General features: G+C 40.8%; 1 protein-coding gene across 4 annotated transcripts in view; it reads left to right on the top strand.

Moving 5' to 3' along the window:
- The window catches only part of mvb12bb (multivesicular body subunit 12Bb), a 38555-nt gene that overhangs the window by 17693 nt on the left and 9211 nt on the right, over positions 1–11651 (top strand). For all 4 annotated transcript variants that reach the window (XM_034872094.1, XM_034872095.1, XM_034872096.1 and 1 more), the window contains exon 7: positions 3609–3670. In XM_034872094.1, the coding sequence (XP_034727985.1) occupies positions 3609–3670 (62 nt within the window). The remainder of the gene's footprint in view (positions 1–3608; positions 3671–11651) is intronic.

An 11651-nucleotide genomic window follows, 5' to 3' on the forward strand; every position in this document is an offset into this window, starting at 1 on the left:
AAATGTTATATGATAATAAAGAATTCTAGGCCACATCTGCCCTACTGGTTTTGTATTGTGCCTTAATGCTTTGGCCGGTATCATTGTAAAACAGGCCTTAGAAAGTCTTACATTTAACTTGCTGGACCTATTAGACCTAAACCCTGCCAAAAGGAACCATAGGACTTTGTAAAGGAATGGTTATTTTCCCAGTTCAAGAAAGTTCAGTCGAAGTACTGAGGGATCAAGGATAAACACTAAACCTAAATACTTCTTTCTTATTTGCTCAAGCTGTCGCACCATATTGAGCCACTTGAGTTGTTTTGGGTGCAGGCTTGTTAAGCAGTCTGACGTTGCAAATGCATTTGAACCTTGTGTGTTTAATGTCTCCTTATCGAGTATGTCCAAAGCTTCTCAACCAGAGGCTGTGTTCTGTTTTGATTCATGGGCGCAGCTTGATGTCAACCACTTTGGCATGTTCTCTGTCAAGACCGACCGTATCAGCCGCTCCCCTGACTTAATAATGTGGAAACCTACGCCATCCGGTCAGCCCTTTTAATGTGTCCAGTAAAGTATCTTCCTCCTTCCTTCTCCTGGCCAGCGCTGCCATTTGTTCTCCTGATAAAACTGTCATTGCTGAGGCTGATATCTGACCTCTACAGTGACTGCTAGCATAAATTAGCCTTGTCCTAATATTGCAATTTCTTTCGCTTCACTCAGAATCAAGGTTTTTGACATTTCTCTTAGAATAATAGGCTATTGTACACACAGACACTTTTTAAATCAAACTGTACTGCGATAAAAATGTCAAGGCCGAGTATCTTTTTTTCTTTTTTCTTATTGCGTCTGTAGTCGGCTTTTTCTTTAACACGTGAAGCCTAGAGAGTCATCAGTGTCAGAATTGGCACGCATATCAATACGTTTCGGATAGCACTGTCTTCTACCCGTGACACTCCACGCTTTGCTGCAGCTCTACAGGAGTATTGTATCAGCTTTCATTGCTCGCTGGTTAACCAAGACTTCCCACTTCGCCACTCTTGAGGAGAAAGAGACACGGTAACTGTCAGTGTGTTGCCTGACACATCTCCCATCTGAAGTGTGGGAGAACAATCATTCCCCAGCTCAATCTTACTCATTACTTTTTTCTTGTGTTCAGAAAAAAAGTTGCGAAAAGTAGCATAGATCAAGCAAAAGGGATGCGGAGCGGTGCCAGGAATGATCGAATGATCAGCCGAGATCTGATGGGCTCAGACTGTTCAGTGATTTGCCACCAAACTCACAGAGATCCTCTTTTCAAACACCTGACACCGATCTTAAAGGAGGATAATGATGGGTGAGAAAAGCAGCTCCCACAAAGCAGCTCTGTCGGCACATAGAGGAAGGTGTGGAGATGTTGTCACGGGAAAGGCTAGATGTGTGTCAAAACAAGAGCCTTCAGCTCTCTGTATCGCAGCTCTGGCTCTTCAGTGATATTACTCTCATCCTCATCTCACCTCTCCACTGACTGCCGCTCGTCTGTCCCCCACTGTCTCTCATACTTTCCTTTTCCCCTGTATTTTTTTTTAACACGGACACATCTTGTCTGTATTCAGCTTGGTACAACCTAAAGAACACCATAGCAAGAAAAAAACCTGCTGAACTGTAATTCATGTTGTCAAGTAATCCTCAGTGTCGTGGTATGCTTTGCCGCACTAATATGATTTTAACTCCGGCAGATTTCATGGGAACATAAGACTCTTGATCTTCATTGTAATTGCGTAAATCTTTCAGGCCGTGTTCCCAGTTTTACTATAATTTGATGAGGAACTACACTATAATTGAATATTCAAATTAGGGAATATGTGTCAATATGGCTCTCCTTGCCTGAAATGAGGATTAATTGTTGTCAAAACTCCAGTGGCCAACATAACGCTGCTGTTGATTTGCAAATGAACTTGCCATGTTTTTGTTTTAAGAATTAGTTGTCTAATTGATTTGCCATATGTTACCCTCTCCAATGCACCTAAAATTGTATTTAGAAATCACCAATTTGGATTGAGACACTTTTGTGTTTTCAAACAGATGGGAAAGCAACCCTGGAGGTGGCCTGTGGAAAAACATTTCACGAGCACATTTCCCCGGTTTCACGCCAAGTCTTCAGGGCGCTTAAGTACCATTTTCACTTTTTGAGATACATAGATAAATAACCAGACTTACTATGTTGTTTCTGTTCATCCTGAGTACTAATTTAACAACACAATCACACACGCAAGCACACACACACACACACACTCACACACACAGACACGCACACACTATATCAGTCTATGGGATGTCTCTCTTTGCTTTGAAAGATGTGTACCTTTCTTCCTCAGCAGTGGAATCAACCTTTGAAAGGTAAAAGAAGTCTGCGTTGAATATGGCAAGCATTTGCACAAGATTGATGCCAACCTTTTAAAAATTCACCATTGGCCTGGATTTAACATGGCCAAATGCTGATGTAAATGAGGAGGAGAAAAGTCGACCCTTCCATTGCAAATAAATCTGAGTTGCAGGCTTCAGCTCATAAATACCACAGCCTGTCAGAAGTCTTGTTTTATTGCTCTTGATGGAAATTATTGCATTTATTTATCTCAACCAAAGAGATAAGGCTCAGAAAGCCACAAATCTTACACAACATTCATGGAATATGCAGATCTGCCTTCAGTCTTGAATTTGTATTTTTACATCAACATATAACAATTATCATGTTTTCCATAAATAGAACACGATACACAAAACCCAGTTTATTATTTGCGTCATGTCTTTTCACATTTCATAATTTCTTACTCTTGTCTACCTTGTTCGTTGTCTTTAACGACAAACTCTTACGTCTGCGTGTTCTCCAATCAAAGCAATTCCCCTGTATTAATGATAATGTCAACTGCGTTGCATTATCATTATAAGATCATTTGTTTTATAATGCCATCCCGGAGCTCATTCTACCTTCAGAGCATGTCATGTTATGCAGCTCTCTCGAAGCTGTGAATTATATTTTTTTCCTGCTTGCTGTGGATTTATCGATCCATCGGGGTGAGTCACAGAGTGTAATTCATGATAGCTTGATTGATGAGGATTTCAATCGTATATGGTTTGTTAACTTCAACTGCCCACAAAGTGCATTCTGTGCTGTTTTCTGTAATACAAGGCCATGAAACGGTAAAAAAAACAAGACTTCTCTTGAATAATGGAATCTCTCAGTTCCTTCAGAATTTACAAGATCCTGCTTAAATCCCTCCCGTTAAAGGTCTGTTCAAGCCCCTGGGCAGCCGAGGCATGCTTTAACTTTTACCATATTTCTCTTCTTTACATCCATCCTGTTATTCCAGTGCACTGTTATGCTTTTAGGGAAAGAAAACAAAAAGCTTCTGCGTAAGGATTTTCCATGCATCCATGCTTCATTATAAAATATAATATATTATTTCATTAACATATATAATATACTTAATTATAATACATTATATATATTATATTTCATTTTTGAGCAATGTGTCTTGGAACACAAACATCCTTGAAACACTAAGTTTGCATGTGTTTGTATGCGTTTATGCCGATGGTCAATAAAATAGTGTTGATCAGTTGAGAGAACATTGTTGCTTTCTTTCTGCCAGGGTGAGGACCACGATCAGGCCGGACTATGAGCACCAGAGTAGTGGGAACTACACCATGACAGGTAAATGGTCTTACACTTTAAAAACTGCATCAGGGTTGTTAAACTGCTTACTTTTACTGCAAGACAAAAAATTCTATGGTTTTGGAGGAAATGTATGCTTTCTAAGCACACCCAATGTCTTCTCCACGTGTACATGATGGCGGCTTCTTTGGTTCTTGATCTACAAACGCTCCATGTCTAGATCTACTCAGTGATGAATATTGTACAGAGCTGTGTTTATCTGAGTGAACGTGACTTCCCAAAGGACCGCAGCATTACACTCAAGAGAACATTTAACAGCTGTCAAAGATGATCCGTCACATGCCATACTTACATTTCTACCGTGCATTGCACTGGACAAATTCTCCTACTCTTTGTCAAGGAGAGAAACTCGACTAATAGTACAATGCTCCAGGACTAAAACAGAGGAGAGGCTAATTCGGTAGGGTGCAGAGCTTAGCTCTGACAGCCTCAGACTCAGAGCTGGCTGAGACGCTCCAGCCCTAAAGAATAGCGTGATCCATACAGGGTGAACAAGGCAGGCGGCTTTTTATCCAGCTGGAGAGAGACACCATGTGGTGAAGATTCCTCCTGCTGCTCAAGCAGAGGCACACCCAGCATATAGCCATGTTACAGCCTGCCTTTTAAATACAAGGCTCTGTTTTAAAAAGTGCACATGATGTATGACTTAAAAAAAAAAAAAAGTAAATGACAATAAATGAATAATACTTTGTTTTGTTACAAGTACATATCATATTATAAATTAGTCGAAGCAAGTGTGCAAAGTGTGGCCCAGAAGAAGCAGACATTAACACACAGCTGAGTGGTTTGGGCATTGGGTGTGCGATCCCTCCACTGGGACTGGGTTTGAGTGACAGTGAAGAACATGCACATACTGTACAGTACGTTGCCAGCAGTCATCACGTATCTCCAGAAAACTGTCCTCTGCAGCTGTACAGACTCCCTCTTTCTCCTGCACCTTCATGCGTCCCTTCATGATGAAAGAAGAGAGGATAATGGATTTAGCCTGAGATGATATCTTGGCCTCTTTTTTCTTGAGACTGTGTAGTCGTCAGCATCACACTGTGAATGTGAGAGAACGCCACTTCCCTTCATTAACAATGTGATAGCCTGCGGACCAAGTGTGAGGTCGTACCCGACAGACTATTTGTGTTAATTGTTACCAGTTGTGTGTGTGTGTGTGTGTGTGGGTTGGGGGGGGGGCACGTGGGTGTGTGTGGGTACAGGCATGGGCATGTGTGTGTGGGCTGACAGCTGGCCAGGTTCGAGTTGGTCTAAAACCATGTGCGCTCTGTCAGGGTTGTACAGGCACCTTCTTTAGGATTGATGAATTGCCTGCTTTCTTGATTAAACCCTCCGTCACTTCCCAACAAAACAAAAACCCCAACAGAAAAAAAGAAGAAGAACCGAATGAGTTGCGGGGAGGAGAGGTAACATGTCTGGGAAATCTGTCATCCACAGTCATATCATGTACAGATGTGATGTGCAGGCGCTTTGACATTTATTAGCTGAATATTAAAAACTAATTCACATTTATTTTTGCAGCCCTCTTTTCACTTGACAGTTCAAGCTCATTTAAAAAATTATCAAGTTTCCATAGCAGCCAACCAACCAACCAACCTTTTGCTTTTTTCACCACATTGCTTTGATCCATGCCAAGTCCCTTTGCCAATTAGGTCTGTTATTCATACATTGACAGGAAAGCAGGATAGTTTAAAGGTAATTAAACGTGCATTCGGGAAATGTGTCTAAAAAAGAATATCTTTGATAAAATAAATGGGGTGGTGTTGGGGAAAAAAAAGTCCCCAAACTCTAAAAAAGATCCTATGTGACGTGTTGCATTGTAGTCTCTCGCCATTACCTCCAGAACAACATATATAGTATTCAGCAGGCATCCACCTGATAAGAAGGTAAACGTAATAAAAAGGTAATACATTTACATATCTATTGCATTAATCAAAAATAAATCCTGACATTGGCCCTGATCTAACGTTATATGGAGAGCAATTATTTCCCTATCCATTAGAGGAACTTCAATTAACAGACACTAGACAGTTCATCCTTCAGAGGAGGGGAAAGGGAGGGAAAAAATAGGTGGCGCAAAATTAACTTGGGTTTGCAAAATATCTTGGCAGGATGACAGTGATTTTTGATTTTCAGGAAACAATATTAGAATTCTTATTAAACTATGTGCATCTGCTTTTAATTTGCTGCAAATAATTGGAAAATGCAATGGAGCTTTCCAATTAAAGCTCCACTTTATGCTGTTTAATAATACCCTCATAATATTATAGCTTATGAAATGACAGGTGAGTTGGTGTATGAATAAAACATAAAGCCCTGTAATAAGAGACAGAAAAAAAAAACGGGACAGTTGTTGGGGGGCTTTTAAATGCTCGACATAATTTGCATATATTAATCTCCTCTTTTCAGCCTTATCAAGTATTCCACTGTATTTGAAGTTAAAATAGTCGTGACAGGCAGGGGTACGCTTCGTTTTTCCAAGGATTTATTACTTGTATAATTCTGGATCTTTAATAAGCCAATATGACTGATCCTCTGAGTTCTGTGGAATTTGGTTAATTGTTCCAGATGGTGCTCACTGATTATACAAAATGACTTTCTTTCTCCTCTTTTTCCCCCAACTACACCATTTCTTGATTGACTAACATGGAGAAAAAAGATTATTTTTGGCGCCGCACTTTCATTAAGAGGGTTCTCATCAGGTTTCAAACAAAAGTTCCATCTTATCTCCCTGTGTAGTTCTGGGCGAGGCTGTGCAGAAGGAGGCAATCAGCCGGCTCTTATCTCACAACTGCGATGGATCTCAACTGCTTCTGCACCGCTGGGGTTATATTTTAGAATAACACAATTATTTAGGCTGAGGGATTAAAAAATACAACCTCTGGATAGTGACACAAACGTTATTATTAGTGTACACCGTTCTCTTCTTTCCCTTCTCTCTTCTCTTTCTCTCCCAGAGATTGATGAAATTACTAAGCTGCGGGGTTGGTCCTCCACTTGCAGCTCAGGCTCCATCCACAACTCACTAACATTCTGTTTTGCATCAGCTAAACCGAGCTGAATGAATCATTTATGGAAGTGTTATGGGGGAGTATCGGCAGATTTACTGCCGAGGTTTTACTTTAGATGGAATGGGTTTTCTATGAAACCGATCTTGATGTCTGAAGTAATGCCAAAGCTTACATCAAGACATGAAAGGAACGCTCTTAAAACCTCCGTTTTGCTTTTTAATTCCCCTGGTCAGCAAAAGGCAAAACAGAGAGAGAGAGAGAGAGAAAGCAGGAGAATAGTATTGAAACCTAATATATACTCAAGCATGCACGCAAGCACAAACACACACACACACACACACACACACACACAAACACACACACACCTCCTTTACTACTATCAGCTGCTAATGATATGAAGCAGTGATGAATTTCTCTTTAATAATTTGATGGCTTGAAAATTACACAGTGTTTAAATTTTGCCTTAATTCTGATTTACATTTGAGCAGTTCATGCAATTTCCATGTTGAAATAGCAGCATAGTGTCAACACTTTGTGGTGAATACTGCAGAAAAAAATCTCACCAGAAATAAAATCAATCAAAATCCTTTAATTTGTGACCAAAGCAAAACAGAATATTTTTTTTAAGATTATTTTTTGGAGCATTTTAGGCATTTATTTATATAGGACAGATGAAGACATGAAAGGGAAGAGAGAGGGGGAATGACATGCAGCAAAGGGCCGCAGGGCAGAGTCAAACCTGCGGTCGCTGTGTTTTGGAATAGACCGCTTTATATTAGTGCCTACTAGGGGAACTACCCAGGCGCCCCAAAGACAATATTAACGTGTGTGTGGACTGTAAATGTGCCTCAGTCAACAAGCTCTTTTGGATTTTAATTTCTTAAACACTCTTTCAAGTTCATCCTGTTGGTGTTATTCTCCTTCTGATGTGTCAAAAATCCTTTTGGATTATGATGGTTATTTTGGGAACATGATCGATCCCATAACGTATTTGGGGATCAATCCTGAATGAATTGTAATGGAATTTTTGACTGAGGCCCTCAGGCATTTTTGGACCTTTATTGCAGTCAAATAGGAGACTTTAAATGGCTGTGCATTTGCAGGCCGGACTTGACTCTGGAGTCTCATCCCTCATTGCTTTCTATCCATCCCTGAGATAGAAGCAGTGCTCCATTAGTTTCAGTGTCCAGACGTGGACAGCCTCAATGGATGGGCCTGTCACAGCTCCCTCATTTGCCCCATGTACAGCAGGGTTTGTTATCACACATCTAATTAGAACTTGATAAAAAATATTTCACAAAAATCCAGTCATTAAATATAGTTTAAGGAGATTTATGGTCAAATATGCCTTAAAGATCTTTTAATGGCTCTGCTGACTTGTTAAGTTTGTAATTAATGATCTTCTAATACATACCGTGGTGTGATTTAGAAAGCACAATGAGATTCTGGGAATGAAGTCGTTTTGGAAAAGGGCATCTGGGGCTCCCAGAAGCTATATTAAATACTTCTGCTTAGACTGGTTTGCTTAGAGCCATTAAGTCTGCTGTGAAAAAAGTTCACACACATCAGCGTCTTCACATAGATGGGGCCTTTTTATGTTAGGGTGTATGGAAAAGTGCATGATTATGAAACAGTTTCTTTGTCATTTCATAATAGGCAATTAGTGTGTGCAGAAAGGTCCTGGGCTCCTCTGTAGTGGTACTTTTAAAGTGCATAGTTTTGAAAATGGCTCCCTTCAAAGTCCCCTAATCCACACACAGTTAAACCAATAAGCAAATGCATATGTATCAAACTGTAAATGCATTATTCTAATAACAGTCGCCTGTTTCTTTGGGAGAGTATTGGTGTCCTTATTAGCATAATTAATGACAAATGGCAGAGCAGCATTGGTGGATTGGTTCTAGGGGATGATAAATTGGTGGATGCCCAGGTTAGTGGCTGCCAAGGAGGCCTCTTTGGCTGTCATCCCTCCCGCTTCCACTCTGGCACAGTTCATTACTCACCGTGTGAGATGCCACTTTACATTGCCTGGTACTGTGAGCATGGAGAACTTAATAATGCCACCACCACCACACTGGGCCTGCTGCTTTACCCACAGTCCAGAGGGCAAGTAGCTCAGCGAGGGCTAGGGGTTGAGGGGAGCAGGCCGACGTGGGAATCCTGCAGCTGCACTGATCAAAACAGATCACAAGTCAGCCGCTACTTGAGGGGAACTGGGGCCATATGACCCAGTCTCCAGTGCTGGGTGAGTGTTTCTTGTTAGGATTTCTGGGGCTCGCCACATCCCTCGCATCATTACGGGTTAGTTTGCCCACAGAACCGCTAATTAAGAGGGGATTTGTGTAATTGTGCCTTCTGCTGTGTCCCATCCGGCGCTTGCAATTTACTGTCAGCCCTCTGCCAGCTTTTACACTTGTCCAGAGAGGCGTACCGCATTTATACACAAATTCTGCTGCACATTTACCAGCAGCCACAGCTGGGGATCCATGCCAGTGCCATGGCAATGTCTTAAAAGACACTGTGCTGCTGATTAAAGTCTGATTGTCCATTTAATTTCATGAGGGCTCTCAATAGCTAGCCAGTGAGAAGGGCTTCTCCAGCACTGACTGATTAAAAAAAACAGTGAATAAAGGATTTGTAATTACACCAGATCACTGAGGACTTTTGGTACTTTACATGGAACAGCGCTTACATATTTGCATGACATTTAGAGTGCCTGTATTGGAGAAGTTATCACACATGCAGACACCTCCTCAGAGATTTCAGTGTTATGCAGCAGTGTTTGTGGCCAGCTCACCATAGGTGTTACTGGCACTGCCCACTTTCTGGAAGACTGATGGACCAGAGCCCAACTGGGGCTGCCTCCTGGCTCCTACCCACAACCAGTTTTCCAGGACTGCTTGTCACAGATGGAAAAGTAAGTGGGTCATTCTACATAAGCTTGCCATTTTGCATCCCTCTGTTAACATAATAATAGCACTGAATTTTAATATTGGAGAATTTCTTTTTTTTCATTTTTCTCAGATTTTATGAGAGAGTATGTTTTAGGTATTTACTCAACTGGAAACTTAAGTGTTCAATACTAGATCAAAGTAGACCGTATATAAGCATATAAATACTGCTGTTAAGCTATATGTTGCGTCCATCAGATTTCACAAACCGTTCTAAATGAGTTATTAAATTGTAAGATTAAACACATCTTCAAAATATTCATCAAAGTGGACAAACCGCAAGCTTGTGTAAAATGATTCAACTTCTTTCCACTCCCTTGGTGCTCCTCTTCCATTTTCCCTCCACAGTTTCTCTTAATACACCTGAGTGGGTTGCAGCCTAAGCCTGTGGTGTGTAACTATAAGCGCATTCATCCGCTGGATGTCTTGGATGGGACTCTCAGCATTAGAAACATTTCAATTTGTTTACATTTGGATGAGACGAAATAGAGATGAGATGAATATTTTAGTATTAACTAACTGACTTGCTGTCAGGAGAATTGCAACACAAGCTTGCACACCCCATAGTCCGACTGCTGGCTGTGTGCAGCCCGTTTCCAAACAAATGAAAATAGCCGATCAGAAACGCTCAACATCATTTCAGTAGGTGATCTATTTTCGTATCAGTGATAAGCTTTTTTGAATGTTAATTGACTCCCCAGTAAACATTTACATAATTCAAAAGTTACACTTCCACTTTTTCCAGTGAGATTTTTAACACATTGAAAAGGTTTTTTTTTTTTTTTACTGGTCTGTCTAGAGGGCTTGAAAAAGCAGGAAAAAGATAAAAGAAAAAGAATGGGTTTCATAGAGCCATAGTCATTAAAAGAATCTGAAAATAGCAACTCGCTATCATCTGTTCTCATAGCACGGGTCAGGAGCTCTGACACCTCCAAAATTCCTCCTGTCAGGGTAGGGGGCCATTTGTATTCTCTCTCATTAGGCAATTTGACTAATAACCTGCCGTGGCTGCAGAGCTTCTGAGGGACCCGGAGCCTCGCGCCTTCCTCTGTTTCAGCAGCCCGAACACACACACCCTCTATTGGAATGGCACAGATGGCATGCCCGGGCGACAAAATAAACTACAATATGTCTCCGAGATGCTGTCAGGCCTGGGCACTATTTCTCATGTCAGAGAGGGGCTAAGGGCTGTGAGTGGGCATAGGGGGTCCTCCTCCAGCTCTCTGTTCATCTACTCACCATTATCTGCAGAGGTGACAGAGAGCGGGGTCTGCAACTAGAATAGCATTTCCATGGACTGCATAAAGAATCTGCCCTCAAATTGAGAGTCACGCAGACAGGAAAGGTATGGCAATGTCTGGCCCGGCTTCACAAAGAGAAAAGGAAACATCCAATTGTTTGGAATACGAAATGCAGCAGGTTCCAGATGAAGCTCAAACATGTTTTTGAGCGGCTTTACTTATTATCTTGTATTAATTGATGGTACTTAACGATAAAGATCATATTGATCATTAGTAAAACGTGATAAAAGATGCTCATTCACACTTTCAGACTATTGCCCCAACTGTGACTTTCTCACTTAAAGTGATTATATTATTCCTGTTATTCAGATTCATAATTGTATTTAGAGGTTATATCAGAATAGGTTTACATTGTTTAATTTTCAAAAAACACCAGTAGCTAGGCAAGGATTACTAGCCAGTCAGAAGCAAAGTATGAGGGCATGCCACGCTAGCATCTAGCGAGATTATAATGTGTGTTACAAAGTCATGCACGTTCGTCACGGAAGTAAAGGCTGGACTTCAATTCAATCAGGAGAGACATGTTTGCAGATATGCAAATAAGGTTTATTGTATAGCTCAATACAATGTTCAAATTCTTTGCCGATTAGAATCCATCGCTAAACAAATATTTTGTATATACACTGTGTGCAAAATTATTAGGCAAGTTCTATTCCTGAGAATTTATTGTATTGTACTGTAACAAATGCATTGC

This window comes from Etheostoma cragini, chromosome 5, assembly GCF_013103735.1.
Source record: "Etheostoma cragini isolate CJK2018 chromosome 5, CSU_Ecrag_1.0, whole genome shotgun sequence".
Classification (NCBI taxonomy): domain Eukaryota; kingdom Metazoa; phylum Chordata; class Actinopteri; order Perciformes; family Percidae; genus Etheostoma; species Etheostoma cragini.